Source organism: Lissotriton vulgaris, chromosome 1_1, assembly GCF_964263255.1.
Source record: "Lissotriton vulgaris chromosome 1_1, aLisVul1.2, whole genome shotgun sequence".
NCBI lineage: Eukaryota > Metazoa > Chordata > Amphibia > Caudata > Salamandridae > Lissotriton > Lissotriton vulgaris.
In genome coordinates, this window is record NC_141685.1 from 1,307,300,237 (window position 1) to 1,307,319,924 (window position 19,688).

The 19,688-nt window shown below is 44.5% G+C and overlaps 1 protein-coding gene across 1 annotated transcript in view; it reads right to left on the reverse strand.

The window, feature by feature from the left end:
• SOAT2 (sterol O-acyltransferase 2) overlaps positions 1 to 19,688 on the reverse strand; it is a 461,869-nt gene that overhangs the window by 330,725 nt on the left and 111,456 nt on the right. The window contains exon 3 of the mRNA XM_086965618.1: positions 11,172 to 11,308. Within this exon, the coding sequence (XP_086821744.1) occupies positions 11,172 to 11,308 (137 nt within the window). The remainder of the gene's footprint in view (positions 1 to 11,171; positions 11,309 to 19,688) is intronic.

The window sequence follows — 19,688 nt, forward strand, 5'->3', positions numbered from 1 at the left end:
GAGGAACAGGCACGATGGGACAGGGAAAGGGCAGAGATGGAGAGTAGGAATAATACGATCAATTCCCAAAGGCAGTTGCTAGGACCAAAGAGTCGGAGTACCCCATTGGATTCAGCAACGGGTCCCTGGATAGAACAAGGGGGTCAGAGAGGACAGATGGATCTGAGGGGACCGAAACCGAAAACCTTTAAGGAATTAAGGGAGTATTTGAAAGAATGGGATGCTGCCGAAGAGACTCAGAATAAAAGATTAGAAACAGAAGCAGAATGGAGAGATCAGGATAACAGGATCCTCTCTCACTGCGGAGCTGGCGAAAGCAGCCCGGAGTGGGAGGGAGGGAGTCAAGGAAGCAAGGGAGATACTTGCCATACCATCGGTGGCACTAGACAAATGTGTGAGGACAAGAGTACAGGGTGTGGGGGAGTGCCTCGCGTCATCCTTGGTGAGGGAGAACGAAAGACGCAGGAGTACCGAGATAGCTTCAGGTGCACTCACCATGCCCCGGGAGAAAACGTGCGACATTGGAGTCACGAGAATATAGAGAGTCGCGACAGGTGTCGCCATACATCCAGTGATCACGGACGGGATCGCGGGAATATGGAGGACCGTGAAGGACCTTACCGTTTATTGAGTGACACAAGACAGCAAGGGAGTAGCAGTGATTTAGAACAGAACGGAGAATCCTATCTTGCATCCAGAGAGACCGAGCCGAAAAGACAGAACGTAGTAATGGGGGATAGAACTTTGTTCCACCATACCCCAAGGGAGGATGGGAGAGCTTGGGATCTAGAGAGGTGGGAACAAAGAGAAGCAAGAAGGACGCCTCATAACTCACCTGTACCGAGACGTAGGGCTCGTAGTGGGGGTGAGAGGGATGTATACGAACCACCTAGGAGTGAGGTACTGAAAGCTGAGATAAAAGAAAAACGGCTCGATGTAATGAGTTTAAAATCAGACTTGGATGAAATCATAGACGGCACATTGCCAATGGAAAGGATAGAGCTGTATGATCATGATGAAATACTGTTTATGTCTAAGGATGTTACTCGGAAAGCGAGGTCAGTTCATGAAAAATTATCTGAGTTGGCAGACAGGTATATGATAGACATGTCACGAACTAAAGCTTTACAGGGCAACCATAGGCTAAATTGCACGGATCAAGATCTAGATGAGCGTAGGACGATTGGGCTGAAAGTACACATAAAGGAACTGATCCTGAGTATCAGAGTATGGAGGGATTTGGATAAATGGGAGGAAAGATGGTCTAAGAGGGGATCCGTCAGAAGGAGTACACTTGCGAGGTCCCAGGATGGAGAGATAATGTGAATGGAAGCTTTCCCTTTGCGAGAAATCGCGAACGGAAGCTACGTGCATGTGCCCTGGAGTAGGGGGGATTTAGCGGCATTTACCAATTCCTTTCCAAAGCTCAGGGAGAACCCCTTCGAGTGGTATAAGCAGGTAGAGAGGTTTGTGAAGATCTCTAAGGTACTGTGGATCGATTTGAACACTCTGTTTGATATCGTAGTACCCGGAGATTTGTGGACGGCATGCAAACTTAGTGTTGAATGGCCCATTTGTGAACCCGCGAGGGATGCCCAGACGAATGGTCCATCAGAGAGAGTCATGGAAAAGTACGAGAGGGTAATTGCATGGTTAAAAGAGAAGGTGCCGGTGCAGGACATAGACTGGGTTAAGATAGATCGAACAACTCAGGAGCCTAAAGAGACCGTTCAAGAGTTCTATGAGAGATTGCTGAAAGCATTCAAACAGTACAGTGCGTTGGATGTGATGGACCCCAAAAACATAGGACAGTTTGTGTCGAAGTTTGTCCTGGGATTGCGACCAGACATAAGCTTAATGATTCAACAGCATTTGATTTGTTGGCAAAACAAACCCTTAGATGAGATTCTGAGGTATGCGAGGTACTGTAGCGATGAAATAGATTCAAAAGCAAAGAAACTTAAGGAAAAGCTGATGTTGGTACAGATGCAATCAGCTGGAAAGGGTGGACAGCGACAACAGGGAACAGGAACACTAGGAAAGAAACAGAATAATCAAAGCAGAGATGAGGAAGAAAGACCGAGACCGAGGGTAGATATTGCGACACTGAAAAAGACAACGAGGTGCCATCAGTGTAACGAGGTAGGACACTGGAGACGCGAGTGTCCCTATAATGTCGAGACGGGGGAATTAGAACAGGAGGAGGATGAGGTTCAAACCAGCATGGTAAAGGGAACAGCAGTCCCGAAGGGAAAGTTTATCAAAGGGGGGACTCAGACTCCTCGAGCCCCGTTCCCTCAACCGCCTCGCATTGCAAATGGAGGAAAAACCTATAGACAACTGCCACTGTTCGTAGGAGGAGAAGAATGCTACTACGTTGATCCTCTTACAGGGCAACGAGTGAATAGGGAAGAAGACTGTACTCTAGGAGCAGCCCTGGAGATAGACCAGAGAGGACCATACGTAGAGGCTGAGGTGGCTGGATGTCCTACGACCTTTTTGGTAGATACGGGGGCCACTCGATCCACTTTGAGATCGGCGGTAGTCCCAGGTTTGCCAATGTCGGGAGAAACGATTCAGGTGGTAGGAGTCGCAAACAGGAGAATGACGAATCCTCTGACTGAACCAGTGTCAGTGAAGATAGGGAACTACAGTGATGAACATCAGTTTGTGATCTGTGATTCTAGCCCTGTGTGTCTGCTAGGAAGAGATCTGTTGTGTAAACTAAATTGCACAATATATTGCACACCTGAAGGAGTAGAAGTGCAGACTAACGATGATGATGCCGATTTTAAGGTTGTAAACTCGCAGGGATGCGTGGAACTATATCCTACCCTAACGGTGGAGGAGCTTCCACAGGACTTGAAGGAGACAGTGTCAGCTGAGGTGTGGGATTTTACTGGAGAGGAAATAGGACTGATCAAAGGGGTAGAACCGGTAAAGATCATGGTAAAACCCAATGCTGAGTATCCAAGAACACCACAATATAAGTTGACACCGGAGACGATTGCAGGAATAAAGCCTGTGATCGAATCCATGATTAAACAGGGAATACTGAAGGAGATCGTGGGAAGTCCATGTAACTCCCCGATTATGGGTTTGCAGAAGCCTAGTGGGAAATACAGAATAGTGCAGGATCTTCGAAAGATTAATAATATCGTTGTTTCATGTTGTCCAGTGGTACCGAATCCATCAGTGATATTGTTTCAGATACCGTTCCAAGCTGAATGGTTCACAGTGATAGACTTGTGCCAGGCTTTCTTTTCGATTCCTTTAGATGAGGAGAGCCAGTATCTGTTTGCTTTTAAGCTGGAAAATCGCGTTTTAATATGGTGTCGTATTCCCCAGGGGTATACAGAAAGCCCATCGATTTTTAACCAGCTGCTGAAGAAGAATCTTGAAAGTCTAGTACTGCCCAAGAACTCGGTTCTAGTCCAGTACATAGACGACCTCCTAGTGGCGTCAGAAACTGAGGAAGCTTGCAAGGTAGACACCATCACCTTACTAAATCACTTGGCCGAGAACGGACACAAGGTGTCTCCAAGTAAATTGCAGTATTGTCTCACCGAAGTGCAATACTTGGGCCACAGGATTGAAAAGGGAAAACGGAAGGTGTCTCCAGACAGAATAGAGGCGATCATGAAAATGAACGCGCCTAAAACACAAAGAGAAGTCAGGATGTTTCTAGGCATGGTCGGTTATTGTCGGCAGTGGATAGCCAACTTTTCACTGAAGGCAAAACCTTTACTAAAACTGACGCACAAGGGAGTAAGTGATCCGGTACCATGGGACAAAGATTGTTTGATGGCATTTTTGCAGCTGAGGGAGGACTTGTGTCGTGCCCCGGCTTTGGGAATGCCTGATTACGAAAAACCATTCTTGCTTTACTGCTGCGAAAGAGAAGGTTGTGCTTTAGCAGTTTTGGCCCAGATACACGGAAATGCGCGTAGGCCAGTTGCGTATTTTTCGGCTACATTAGATCCAGTAGCCGCAGCGTTGCCCGGATGTCTCAAATCCGTTGCTGCAACGGGTGTCAGCATTGAAAGATGTGAAAATGTGGTAATGGGACATCAGTTAGTGGTGTACGTACCGCATTCTGTGGAATTGTTAATGACCAGGACTAAGACTCAGCATTTGACGAATAGCAGGCTCACACGCTACGAGCAAGTCATATTGGCTGCTGAGAATGTGACCCTAAAGAGATGCTCTGTCTTGAATCCTGCTACCTTGATGCCACTTCCAAATGATATTGATGATGAAATCTGTACAGATCATGACTGCCTTGATGTGACTGAACTATGCACCAAACCGAGACCAGATATCGTAGATGAACCATTGACTGACCCCGATGAAATATTCTTTGTTGATGGTTCATGCGTAAGAGACGATATCGGTCAGCTGAGAGCAGCATATGCAGTTTGTACAATTACCAGAGTTGTGGAAGCCGCCTGCCTGGAAGGAGTACATACCGCTCAGGTAGCTGAAATCATTGCTGTGACCCGTGCCTGTTTGGCAGGTAATAAAATTCGAGTTACCATATACACCGATAGCCAGTATGGTTTCGGGGTAGTTCACGACTACGGGCAGTTATGGTCTCAAAGAGGTTACATGACCTCCTCGGGTTCTCCTATTAGGAATGGAGAATTCGTGAGATTATTGTTAGAAGCATTACAAGGTCCGACAGCCATAGCGGTTGTCAAATGCGCCGCGCACACAAAGAATACTGACTTTGTGTCGCAAGGTAACCGTTACGCGGACAAAGTTGCACGTTATTGTGCAGAACAGGGGTATTCTCACACCAATGTAGAAGTGGGGGGAATACAGGAAAGAACTGAGTTGACTATGTTGTTAGACACTGTAGATACGTGGGACAAACTGAAGTGTGTTCAGGAAAATGCACCAGATGATGAGAAAAAAGCATGGGAGACAGCTGGATGTATTAAAAGTGAAATGAATTTTTGGATTTCTGCAGATGGGAGAGCAGTTTTACCAAACGAACTTGTTAGTCCAATGGCAAGGAGATTGCATGGACCAGCACACATAGGTAGAGATGCTATGGTGAGGGTATTCAGACAGACGTGGTATAATCCCAAGTTTAGAGTAGTGGCAGAAGCAGTATGTCAGCGTTGTGCGATCTGTCAGCAACTAAACGTAGGAAAGAGAACACCAGTTACTTTGAGTCACATAGGGAGGTCTGGGGGGCCTTTCAATAGAATGCAGCTGGATTTTATTGAAATGCCCAAGTACAATCGACTCAGATACGTCTTAGTGATTGTTTGTATATTTTCTAGATGGGTTGAAGCTTACCCGACATGTAGGTGCGATACACTTACAGTAGCAAAATTGTTGCTTAGAGAGTTGATACCGAGGTTTGGGGTGCCATCCTCTTTGGAATCGGACAGAGGAACTCATTTCAACAGCGAAATAGTGAAGATGCTATGTTCAGCCTTGAGTATTGACCAGAAGCTCCACTGTAGTTATCGACCAGAAGCTTCGGGGATTGTAGAGCAAATCAACAGCACAATTAAATCCAGACTTGCCAAAGTTTGTTCATCGACATCTCTGAGTTGGCCTGATGCACTTCCATTGGTTCTTATGAGCATACGTAGCACACCAGATAGAAGAACAGGTCTCTCTCCACACGAGGTGCTAATGGGAAGAGCTATGAGATTGCCATCGGTTCCGACTGCAGCGTTGTTGAACATCACAGACGATTTGATCTTGGACTACTGCAAGGGACTATCTGATGCTATTCATTCTGTGTCCCTCCAGGTCCAGGCTGCAAAGGTTCCATCAGCACAAGACTTGTGCCATGACCTGTGTCCAGGGGACTGGGTCCTGGTGAAGAAGCATGTCAGGAAGAACTTTCTAGACGCACGCTGGAGAGGACCGTTCCAAGTCATACTAGTTACGAACACTGCAGTAAAGTGTGGAGGCTTGCCCAACTGGATACACGCCTCACACACCCGAAGAGTTCCAGCACCTCTGGAAGAAACAGCTCCTCTCTCGGATGAGAATCCAGCGGAAAGCGGAGAAGCCACAGAGAGGGAAAGCCAAGCTGTAGAGGTGATCGAAGAGGCTGAGCCTGTGTCGGAGCAGGCCGACGACGGTCAGGACACCAGTGAGACCGAAGTCGCCTCAGAAGAGGAAAGTAGCTGGGAGTTCGAGTCAGATACCGAACAAGCTGTAAGTGATCACGAGACGAGTCCAAGAACAAGGAGCAGGAGGACAAGGAATGGAGAAGCTAGTTGGCCGGAAAGAAGGAGAAGGTCAAGCTTGAGAGCAAATCCAGAGAGCACCCTTGTCCCGATCTCCGAAGATTCAGAGCCAGACGAAGAAGCTACGGATTCAGGCTCTGAGAGTCCGAGAAGATCAAGAAGGGTACGAGTGCCCTGCAGAAGGTACGCCACCCCAGAGTGGACTTATCTAGCAGATGTCTTGGGGACAGAGATCTGGGAGAGTGAGAGAAGTGCAAGTGATCAATCTCGATCCATTTGTGGCAGTGGAGATATGGATGTTGACGCCTGGAATCGAGACTGAGGGGTTACTGACTTTCACACTTCCCATTCCCCTTTACCTAAGTCGGATCAAAGACCTAGTACTGAATCGATTAGAGTTTCCGACTTTTGGTCATCAAATACCAGCACAAGAAGAAAAAGTCATTCGTTTAGAATTATTGGAACATGTTATTAGAGCTGCAGGTACGAGAATCATTGTAGATGCATAAAGACTTTTGTGTTTAAGCTATAAAGAAGAAGATAACCTAGCGCCGAGTGGAAAGAAGAATAAAATTAGGGATTACATTTAGAGGACGGAGAAGGGTTAGGGTTGTCTATTGCTGAAGAGAAAAAGGACATTGTTGTGAAAAGAGACTTTTGTTGATTAAGAGCGCTTCACAGACTGAGAAGGCAAATAAAGAAAGGCAAAGGCTTGAAAAGAAAACTTTTCTTCGAGAAAGAAAGAGCTACGCTGTTTTGATAACATGGAGAATGGCAACCCAAACCGAAAAGCTAAATGCATAATAGGTACACTAATAGCAGTAGTAATTTTTCTCATTATTACAGTAGTTACCACATCGTACATGGTAGGACATGCAAGTGAAAAAGAAACCACAGATGTAAAGCCTGTAACGACTTTGAAACCTGCTCTTGTTGGGAAGAAGGAGGAGAGCAATGTCATCCGTGAAAAGACGTTACTGGCAAATGAAGCTCGTAGGTTACACGTAGACGAGTCGCAGGGAAATTTTAGATCAAATGCATATGCCAAGCTATTGTATGAGTATATTGATGCCATGGAGGCCAAGGATTGTTATGTATGCATGCAATTGCCGGCTTCCGTAGATGAAGGCATCAGATATCTTCATCTCCCACTGACATATGGGATAACCTGTAGTTTATTGCTCAGTATATTTTATGGTAGAGAAGGGTTCGAGTACTACTTTTCAAATTATGATTCGGTACTGCCTGAAGTCCCGAATTATAAACAAATGAATAAGTGGGACTATTACAAAAAGGAAGATAGACTAGCAAAATTCTTTCTTCCTTGGGATACATTAGATACTTCATATGCACGCAGAAATAATCTGACTTGCAAGGTGTCAGAGGTAGAGAAAAAGTTCATAGGACAAGTAGATGACCGTTACAGAAGGCAGAAGATTCTAAAAATGTCAGGACAGTGGAAAACAGATTGGACCGAAGAAGAAAAAGCACACAAGAAGAAGGGTAGCAATGGTCCAATAGCTTTGGATAGAACGCAGAAAGGAAAGTTATGTTTAACTCGAAGCAAGACATATTATGAGAGTGTATTTGTAGGTGAAGTAAATTGCGAACATGCTTTTCGATTAGAGTACTATACGAAAGATTTTATGAAAGGGATGCAAGCGATTCCTAATGTATATTTTGTATGTGGAAGAAATGCCTATGTAAAACTGCCTGACAATTGGTATGGTTCGTGTTACTTGGCAATTGTCTTCCCCAAAATATACCATGCAAAGGATTTAGAGATCATAGAAGGAAAAACTTCGAGAAGAGCGAAAAGAGAAATAGGAGATGCTGAAGTAGTTGGAGACATATTTGGAGCAATGTTTCCTATGTTAGGTTTGATACTTAACGATGTTAAGATCAGGAGACTAGCTACGGTTGTAGATAGATTGTCTGCTAGTACTGCAAGGTCATTGATGCTAGTAGAAGGAGAGATGCAGTCGATTAGGGCAATGGTTCTTCAGAACCGTCTTGCTTTAGATGTTCTGCTAGCAAAAGAGGGCGGAGTCTGCAAGGCTTTGAAGGTCCAAGAATGTTGTACTTACATTCCAGACAATTCAAAACCACTTGAGAAAGTCATACGGAACATTACACAGATACATAAAGAAATCGAAGATTTAACAAAAGTAAATGTTTGGGAAAAAGTAGGTCATGGAGTGGGAAAAGTTGGAAATTGGTTTGCCAATCTTGGTAAAAGTGTTGTGTGGTACATATTGAAACCTGTGTTAATAATATTGATTTGCATAATTACATTGTTGGGGTTAGTGAAACTGTACAAATGGTATAGGTCGAACCGGTTACAAAGATCCATGAGAGAGCAGGAAAGGAGATTAGCTGCTTTACAAGATCAACAGTATAAAAGTTTGAGAGCTCTCGAAACGATAAAAAGAGGGAGTCTTGTAACTAGTTCTGTGTAAAGTGTCATTCAAATTGAAATTAGTGATGACCCCAGAGGTCATCAAAGGGGGGAACTGAGAGAGCGCAATTTGAATGGAAAGTATATCCGTACCATATTTACAAGCATATCGCATAAACGTAGAAGTTGTAACATGAAGTAGCACTTGTAGCGTATAAGTTAGCCGATGTAACTTAGGTAATAGGAAATGTATTTGTATTCACTTTAGAATATGCCTTAGAAAGACCGTATATATAGTGGTCTAATATAGAAATGTATAGAAATGCTTAAGAACGTTAGAACGTGCTAAACTGAATATACGTATGTAATCATTAGACGGAGAAAGAAGACGAAATATGAAAGCGAAGAAATGTGTAGACTGTATAGCACTGTGTAGAAACGAGAATAAACGTTGTATTTTATGTAACATGGATTCAAGTATAATCACCGATTCGCTAATTCGATATATATGTATGTGTGTTAAAGGTTATACTGTGTAGAAGAAGGAGTTTTAGAAAGTGTGGTCATGTGTGATTTTAACCTAACTGACCAAGGGTTCGCAAGAGCGTAGTCCGCTGTATGTAATTTAGTGGGCTCACAGGAATAGGGGATAGCCTTGATCTGTACGTGCGAGACAAGAGTCAAAGGTCTTGCTAGATTTAAGGTGACAATGCTGGACGAAGTTTATGGCCTAAGTGAGATAAGAGACGCTTGGAATTTGGGTCTTGTTTAGAAATGACCGTTCACAGGACCAAACGAGGTTACAATCACAACACGAATGAATGGAGTTCTGTTGAGGTGATAGACTTTGCTCTGAAAGTGTCAACTGGAATGTCAATGAAGTCACCAGCACGAAGACGAAGATGGTGCCTACGAAGCAAGGTCAACTTAACGGACGACGCGAAGAGATGAAGCAATGGAAAAACCCAAGAATGAGAGCATGTGTAAATGTATACGTGGTGGGCGTCAAGGGGCGTTCCACCCATACTGTGATTGTGTATTTAGGGACAGTACCCCGGGGAGAAGTTAGGGCAGAACAGAAGATCAGAGCGCAGATGGCCTGAGGAGTCAGAGAGAGAGAGAGCAGAGCGCAAGAGAGCAGTAGGCCGAGGACCCTTAGAGAGCGGATGGGTAGGCAGAGAGGGTACTGTTTCTCGATATAAGTTACCATTAGAGGCTAAGAGAGTTTGAACTTCTTTGGAAGTCAAACTGCTGACACCTTTTTTAGGTAAGGAACTTGCGAAGTAGGGATGTCACCTAGTATAGAGTAGGGACAGATTTAACTTGTTTTTCTCTTTTTATAGATGACGCAACGGATCCACTTTGTGTCTATGCTTTTTAATCTGTTGATTCTGGAATTGATTTTAATTGTATTCTTTTGTAGACTTAGATTCTTTAGGGAATTTATGTTCCTTTTAGTTCCTGTATACTTGTTGCATCTTATCCTGAGAGGATTGTATATGCAATTGACATTAATTTTATATTAAACTTTTAAACTTTATCAGTCGTAAGTGGTTCTTCAGAGTTGCGTCAGTCTATGGGGTTGATTTAACCTATGTGGGTTTGTCTTTTACTCAATGACAGAAAATAATCGATCCAAAAGGAAGAATGAGATAGGTATCTAGGTCATCAGAAAAGGTATCAAAATCTCATTCCCCGCACCACAAACATACATTTGGAAGGTAGCGAGATTTTAACTTATGTTAAAAATTCACTGAAAAAGCACTACCGTTTAAAAACAAAAAAACAATTGAAATTCGCCAGTTATACGTAACTGACATGAGTATAAGAGTATTTAGAACAAAATACAATTGTTTCTGTTTATACATCTTCTCAGCAGTATGGTTAGGAGAAAGACTAGAGTGACAACAAAAACAGAATGTGAGGTTAAAATTACGAACAATATAAATTGCTGCTGAATATAGTGGAAGTCCTGAGAACACAACATATGGATATTAATCTGCAAAGAATTTGTGAGGAATGCTTAATGTCTTCTAATGTCCCGTTTTTCGTTAATAAATATATCTTTTCTTCGATTCTATTTTCTTTTAAGAACTTGTTTTAGCTTATCTAGATACCAAAGAGAATACTGCCCTGATAAAATTAGATGACTTTGCGAAACTTGTTGGCAGACATTCATGGTTTATCTGTCGTGGAATGCCATACATCGTATATGTATTCCAAAATATAAAGAATATATGAAAACTGCTTGAAAGGTGACTTTAGTTTATTTATAAAGTTCTACACAGAAGTTATTCAAAATTACATGCACAAATTTAGTTTTGAATCATCTTTTCAGATAAGGCAGTAACAATAGTTGAGCACCGTCTTGTGAACACATCACTGTAGACTGTAGACGTCACATATTTCGACATATCAGTAGGGCAGTGTGGATGTAGAGATGGGCAGACTCCTGTGTATCTGTTACAGGAATTAAAGAGGGCAGTATACTGCTTATCTCTTATGCTAGATATGGATATGATATTGAGATACTTCACAGTAATTTTCTTTCTCACCTGCTCTGTTGGGCCGGCTTGGATGCATCATGTCCCTTAAAGCGCTGGGAGTAAGACTGCACAGCTTCCTGCATTGCCTTGTCCAGAACCTCGCTAATCTGTCCTTGTATGTTCTCCAGAAGCTCTGCTTTCACCACCTAATAGGGGAAAGAAGCTGGTTAGGCATGTCTTTGCACTTGTCTCTCAAACATCTAGATCAACAAGTTGTAACTCTGCTCATGACAGCAGAACACAAAATAACAACTCAGCATTTTTCTATTCATGCAGTGATTGAACTGAGCCAGGGTCTTCTAAGGACAGTTTCTTTGATTTCTTTTCTTTGATATCTGGAAGAGACATATAGCTACTGATTACTTACCTTTGAATTTCCCCAGGCGTCATATTGCATCGGAAGATTTTTCGTGAGCAGTACCCCTGTGCTCTAGTAGTTGGCATCAGTTGACTTCGTGTTGTGGTGTCTGCCATAGAAGTGATGTCCGCGTCACTTATATAGGCGCCACCTCGGCACGCTGACGTCACTTCTTTTGGCACCCTCCAGTGTTGTTCCGAGAGAAGAGGTACCCCTCTGTCAGTTTTTGACAGAATTTTTTCCTAAGTTCTTTTGACTTCTTTTGAGGATTTTTCCTCCTGATCTGTCGAGGATGTCCTTAAGGAAAACAGCTTTCAAACCATTTGGTGCCTGTCACCGCCCCATGCCAGTGACAGACCTGCAACTTGTTTGTTTGTGGTGTCTGGAGCGCTACCACAATACCTAGTCATACTCCAATTACCGGGCCATCGCACCGAAGGCTTTGAGGGAGCAGTCCTTGAAGCTGCTAGCGGCCTGGCATGTGATACCACTGAAGTCACTGTCCTGGTCGCGATGAAGGTCCCAGGACCATTCCAGGAGTCTGAAGTCGTCTTTGTCCCATTAGAAATCCTCTGCACATTCACATAAGAGGCACATAAAACATAAGAAGTTGCATCGCAATTCGGCCTACACAATGAAGGAACAGCGGTGTTCGAGGCATTGTTCCTCAGAACCTGTGCCTGGGCCGACTCCACATCTCCCCAGTTTTATGAGGCCATGTGTCTCATATTTAAGTGGCCCAACCCATCCGGCGGGCCTTTGGGCCGGGAGGGGGGGGGGCCCGTTTGCTTCCGCACCTGTGTCTCTGGCCCGTGTTCGAAGTGACCCCATGGATCTGGTCATGCATTTGGACCCCACCGGTCGTGCTATTCAGACCTTTCCCAGCGCTGGCTCCAATGCTCCGAGTGCTACTGGCACCCACCGTCAGCACCAGCCCCATTGTGATCCCCAAATCCAACACAGAAGCACAATGACTGATGCCAATTCCAGCACCGACAGGGCTCCGTGTCCTAGGTTGGAGCCTGAACCTTAATCCAAATGGCTGAGCCTCGTGGAGGAATGGGAGGGGCCGCTGGGACCTTTAGAATCCCAGCATGGACAGGATATTGAATGGTGTGAGGAACTTGGTGATGGTAGCGGACTGGATACGTCTCCAGATACCACCATTCTTTCTGCCCCTACCATGGCTAAGGAGGAGGGAGCTACATGTGAAATGCTGGTGCGGAGGGTGGCTGAAGTCCTCGAATTTCAGTTGCCCTCGGTGGGAGTCAAGACCAATATCTTGATAGAGGTGCTACAACCTGGAGTCTCCACCTCTGAACCCCTACTCCTGTTCAACAAAGCCCTCATCGATGTCCTTCTGGAGTCCTTGTCCAAACCCAGCACAGGGGCTCCTTTGAATAGGACGATTGCCCGCCACCACTGCCCTGCTCAAGGGGACCCATATTTACTTACCGTAACCCGGAGAGCTTCATGGTGCAAGCTTCCACTTCCCAGGGCATGTTCCCTGCCGCTCCCCTGGACAGGGAATTCAAGAGGCAGGACAGCTTGGGAAAGAAAATCTTTCCTTCTGCCAGCCTTCCATTGCAGTTGGTGAACTCGTCATGCTTATTGGCCCACTACTCCCACAAGCACTTTAAGGGCTCGTGGGCCATGGCCAACTCTTTGGGCCTCTCGGATGCCCTATGTCATTCCCAGTCTGTCTTTCGCTCCTTTCCTGGCCACAGAAGGGGTTTTCAACTGTGTCAACGCTATCCCAGCCACACAGCCGTGCAAGCTTCTCCAGCCCCTACGTGGATGAGGCACGGTTCCTATGGGCCTCGTGGATTGGGTAGCCAGTGGTCTGGTTCAGCCACCACTCACCCTGCAGCTGCAGCCTCCAAACCTCCTTATCTTGCCCTTTTAGATCATGGGCTTCCTGTTGATGGCAGGATTTGCCATCACCGCCACCACTAGCAGTCCATAACATCGTACAGTTGGGTTTTGCAGATCGTCTGAAGGCGCTACTCCCTTCCCTTCAAGACAACCACTCCATCCATGCCACCATCTTATGAATGGCTGAAGGATCGCTTGTCTCTGTTTCACGAGGAATTCATGACTCTCATGGCCAAGAAAACCATGGAGAGGGCTCAAGTGCCAGACGTAGGCTGTGGTTGCTATTCCTGTTACTTTCTTGTCCCCAAAAAGGACAAGTGTCTTTTTCCTATCCTAGATCTCCGTGCCCTCAATTATTTCCTCAAAAAGGAGAAGTTCAAGATGCTCACATTGGCTCAGGTCTTGTCTGCCCTGGAACCAGGAGACTGTATGTTAGCATTGGACTCGCCTATTTTCCCATCCCTGCCCTGCCTGCCCATCAGCGTAATCTGTAGTTTATGGTAGGCAATGAGCATTTCCAGGTCACCCTACTCCATTTTGGCCTTACCAGCACCCTTCAGGTGTTCATCAAGGGGATGGCTGTGGTTGAAGCTCATCCGAGCAAGTCAAGGGTCACAGTCTTCCCCTATCTGGGCGACTGGCTGCTGAAGGCAGGCTCATTCCAGGCTGTCGTCTCCCACCTCCAGACTACGGCAACCTCCTGCATTTGCTGGGGTTTACTTTCTACATGCCAAAGTCACATCTGACTCCCTCTCAGATGCTCCCTTTCTTGAGAGCTGTTCTCCACACAGTGCAGTTTCGGGCTTATCCTCCCGAGTGGCGAGTCCAGAACATTCCACTTATGATACCGATGTTTCAACCTCTATCCTGGGCTTCGGTGAAACTGACTCTGTATCCTGCTGCTGACATATGCCTGATGGCATATGTGGGCTCTGAAGTGGGACCTGAAGTTTCAATGGTTGCAGCATCAGGGGAAGCTCTCCAACATGGTCCAGATCTCGGAGGGAACTGCATAGGAACTTCAGTGGTAGCTGACAAACCGCGCTTAGGTCAGAGGCAGTCCCTACTCCCTTCCCCAAACAGATCTCACAGTAGTGACAGATGCGTCACTCCTGGGATGGGGCTGCCATCTTGGAGAGGGGTAGATCAGAGTTCTCTGATCTCCAGCGTAATCCGGACACCTCATCAAGATGCTGGAGCTCCGTGCATTTGGACTGGCATCGATAGCCTTTCTACCCTCCATTATTGAAGGCTGGTGAAGGAGTTCACTGACAAAACCACTGCTAAGTGTTACTGCAAGAAACAGAGCGGGTGGGGTCGCGGACCCTTTGTTAAGAGGCTCAACGTCTTTGGGCATGGCTGGAACAGCAGGGCATATCTCTGATGGTTCAACACATGGCTGGTTCCCTGAACACAAGGGCAGACAAACTTAGCCATCGATGCCTAGTGGATCATGAATGGTGTCTTCACTCGGAGGTGGTGCAAGGTCTCATTCCGCAGTGGGGAGAGTCTTGGTGAGATCTGTTCACCTTCACAGAGAAAGCGCAATGGCAACAGTTTTGCGCGCAGGAGTTTCCACTGCGGCTCTCGCTCAGAGACCCTTTTAGTGTTGAGTGGAGCTCAGGCTTCTGTACACCTTTCCGCCCATACCACTCCTTCCCAGAGTTCACAAGAAGAGAAGGAACGGCCGGGCCCAAGTCATCTTTGTGTCTATGGACTGGGCATGGAGAGCCTGGTATCCTGAGCTACTGAGCATGGCCATCCATCCTCCGATCAGGCTGCCCCTTTTGGAGGATCTTCTGTCGCAGAAGCAAGGGAGGGTCCTTCACCTAAACCTGTCCACTCTCCACCTTCTTGGGTGGAGATTGAGTGGCAGCAGTTTACAGTTTTCAATCTTCCTCCCAAAGTTTGTAACATTATTCTTGTAGCCAGCCATCCCTCCACCAAGATGGTATATGACTGCCATTGGAAAAATATGTAGCATTGTGTTCATCCAAACAACTTGATCCCCTTTCTACACCCTCTTTCTGAGGCACTGTTATTCATTCTTTCCCTTGCCCAGCAGGGCTCTGCCCTGCGCACTCTCAAGGTCAATCTTTCTGCTCCTTCTGCCTTCTTTCAAGTGCCAGACCAACCCTCCCTTTTGAAGTCCTATAGTAAATAGGTTTTTGAAAGCTCTTGTACAGTTGTTTCCTTCTCCCCTTTCATAATGCCTCAGTGGGACCTTAACTTGGTTCTCGCATTCTTGATGTGTGCTCCTTTCGAGCCACTACACAATTGTCCCCTCGAGCTGCTCACCATTAAAACAACCTTTCTTGTGGTGATAACATCAGCCTGGAGGGTGAGTGCTGCAGTCTTTATCTTCCAAACCTCCATTCTTCTCATTTTATCCAGATGAACTGGTTCTTCACACTAGGGCCTTTTTCCTAACGAAAGTGATAACACAATTTCATGTGATTCAATCTGCCACTTAGCTCACCTTCTACTCTCCTCCACATCCCTCTAAGGAAGAGGAGTGACTCCACTTTTTGGACCCAAGAGAGTGTTGCCATCCTACCTTGCCTGCAAACAAGAGTTCCAGGTGGCTGATCACCTCTTCGTGGTGGTATGTTGATGCCAAGAAAGGTCTGGTGGTGCAGAAATGGACCAGCTCTCGATGGGTCATTCTCTGCATCAAGATCTGCTACACACTGGCAAAGAAGCAGCCTCCTGAAGGCTCATGGGCTCATTCCACCAGAGCTAAAGCTGTTACCACTCCATTAGCAAGTGGTGTCCTAGTCCTGGATATTTGTCAGGCAGCAACATGGGCTTTCCTGCACAAGTTTACTAAGCATTACTTCCTAGACAGTCGCATTCGTAGGGACGGGCATTTCGCAAGTTTGGGTCTGCAGGACTTCCTAGTTTAAATTTGTCCGCCGACCCACCACAGGGAATGGTTTTGCTTGGGTAGCTATTCAAAGATAAGAAATCTGGGGATGGAAGTTTCTATCAGATGAACAAGTTACTTACCTTCAGTAATGCCTTATCAGGTACACATTATATCTAGCCACAAATTTCTTACCGACACACCCATCCTCCCCACTCTGCTAACAGATCTCTAGGGTAAGGGCTGATCCCTTTTAGCGCCCAGATTGGACACACCAGTGTCAGTGCACTTCATGACTCTGTGCTTCTGGGGTGGAAGGTCATGAAAAGTAACTGACGTCAGCACGCCGAGGTGGCACCGATATAGGTGATGCAGATGTCACTTCCGGTGCAGACAACGCCAATGACACAGCTCTTAGCCGACCGATGCACAGGGATACTTCTCACGAAAAATCTTCAGATCCAGTCTGACGCCTGGGGAAATTCAAAGGTAGGGTATCTGCAGCTAGATATGGTCTCTACCAGATGGTCGCACGACTGTACGACGCATGCAATTACTTTGCATGCCTTTGACACACTTTTTTTTGCATGCATGTTTTTACCGCAAATATGTATTTAAAATGCATGTCAATACCATACATTGTTTTTAGATTTAAAAACAATGTATTTGTGTGGGGAGACCCCCCACCACCCCAACTTACCTTAAATGTGTGGTATTGGCATGCGTTTTAAATACATATTAGCTGTAAAAACATGCGTGCAAAAAATGCGTGGTAAAGGTACTGCGAGGTAAAAACCTCGTTGTAAAGGATGTTTCTCAATATGGTCTCTACCAGATAAGGCAATACTGAAGGTAAGAAACATGTTCATTAATTTTGAGGTAAAAACCTCGTTGTAAAGGCTGTTTCCCGATATGGTCTCTACCAGATAAGGCAATACTGAAGGTAAGAAACATGTTCATTAATTTGATTTTGACAAAAAAGATTTTGAAGATTTACATAGCTTGTATGAGTCTGTTAATTTTCAGCACTCTGTGCTGTCACCCTGGATTACACACTGTGCAAGCTTTAGCTCACTATGGCACAAAGATTTGCATCCAAAAAGACATACTTCAATTCAATGCAACAATATTTTACTGTTAGATTAAAATGTCTTGTCAAAGTCCTTTCACTGACCACGTCAATTAGTGTTATCACCATGCTTGTTTTTCTCAAATTTTGATGGATGGCCTTAAATTTATGCACATCTATAAGCTGATCCCAGACTTAAAGAAGAAAAAAAATAACTACAATGTAAGTTGCTGAGCGGACATGGGCAAGTCAAAGCACTAAAAAGACAAAAAACTTTAGAAAACAATCTCCTGGGGAACAAAGGGCTAGATGCACGAACAATAGTAATAGCGATTACCAAATAGAATTGTTTTGCAAATTGCTATTTGGTAATGGCTATTATTAATGTACAAAGGGGTTATTTAGCCCCTCTTCCCTGAATAGCTATTCGTAGTGAGTCGCCGATAGACCTTCCTCATGAATATTAATGAGGTAAGCTGCATTTTGTGACCCACTGTGATTCGCTGCCATCACAGGGATGGTGGCCTGTTGGGGTCAGCAGACCACCACGTCTGCAATTGCTTTTAAATAAAGCAATTTTTTTCAACAAAAGAAAAATATAATGTTTACATTTAATTTGTTTTTTAGTAGGCAGTGGTCCCTTGGACCACTTCCTGCTCTTAAAAAATATTTTTTTGACCATTCTCAAAAAGGAAGAAGTTCCTTGGGGACCCCTTCCCATTTACAAACAAGTGTACAAAGCCAAAACATTGGCCCTGGCAAGATACGGGGCTGGGATCTGGGGTTTCAGGGATCTGGCCCTGATACAGAAGGAGGAGAATAGGGCTATGCGGTCATTATTGGGCTTACCACAGTCCACACCCATTTTTTCTGTCTTAACGGAATTGGGGCAAGGGCACATTGAAGATACCCTTAACCTTGCCCCATTACTGCTTTGGGTGAAAATGTGGGTGAACCCAAATTTGAAGCTAAACCGTCAAATTATCACTGACTGCATGGGTAGAGACAGAGTTAATGATATTAAATGGCTGAGCTACATTAAGTCTGCTGCTACCCACCTGGGTCGAGTTGACTTGTATAGTAACCCCGAGAGGCTGTGTAAGGAAGATGTTAATTGGATCAAAACACAATTTTTAGAGTCAAAGAATATGCGGCGAGAAGCACTAGAATTAGAGAAAATTACTGTGAGGGCCCATTATATTGTTGTATCTACTATGTCCATTCAGCCATATTTAAGGGTAGTGAATAGGCCGTATCACCGGTGGCTTCTCACCAAATTCCGTTTCAACCAGATGCACCTTCTTCTGGGGGAATACCAGAAATGGAATAAACCAAGGGATAACATCCCATGTGAATGTGACTCCTTCTCCGATCAAGACCTGACCCATTTTATGTTTTTTTGTCCCTTTTTTGCGGAGGGGAGAAAAAAATATATACTACCGCTGCTGAGAAATAGGGGATTCATGCAAGTAAAACCTGCTTTACTGTTTTTGCAAACTATGGAGACTTCTATTGTAATGTATGGGGTCGCAAGTTTTTTGGTGGCAGCTATGAGAGCCAAACGTCTCAGATCAATAAATCCCTTAAATACTGACTGAATCACGTAAATATAGGTGTAGTATTATATAGCCTATGTTTGTAGATTTGTATAAATATTTTGCACCATATAGCTTTTTAATATTTTTTGAAATTGCCAATGAATGATTTATTTATAGAATATATTGTGAGAATGTATCGAGGCGTTAGATTTACCTCAAAAAGCACAAGTAAAAAGTAAATAGGAAATTCTAAATGTAACATCCGCCCCCGTTTTTCCCTCCGTAATTGCTCTTTTAATGTTTTTTATTGCCTTTTAAACACTTTTTTAAAATGTACACTACATCACTGAACCGTGTTATTGAAATATGAATGAAATGTCACCCCCAACGTTATATTTCTGTACATGTTTCCGTATTGTTTTATATACCCCATATGCATTTATATGTGTCTATGTAGTATACTTTTATGATTTTAACTAATCGAATAAAGTATTTTTGACTTGACTACAAACAAGTGTGAATGTTTTGCAACCGCGTTTAGGTCACAAAACATTCGTACATACCAATGCGAATCAGTATTACCAAGGGATGCCCTAAACTCTCGTCTTCTAAACACCAATTTGCATACCCAAATTTCAATTGGGTACCAAGTTACCGAATCGCAATTTGGGCTTTATTTTTTTTATAATTCTTTTATTAGACAAGAGAAAATAGTATTTCTTAATTTGGGCTTTGTACATTTGGAAATGCCTTTTTGTACTCTGCAAATCGTGCCATTTGCAAATTCAAGTCAAGTCAAATTTGCTTTATTCGAGATAAA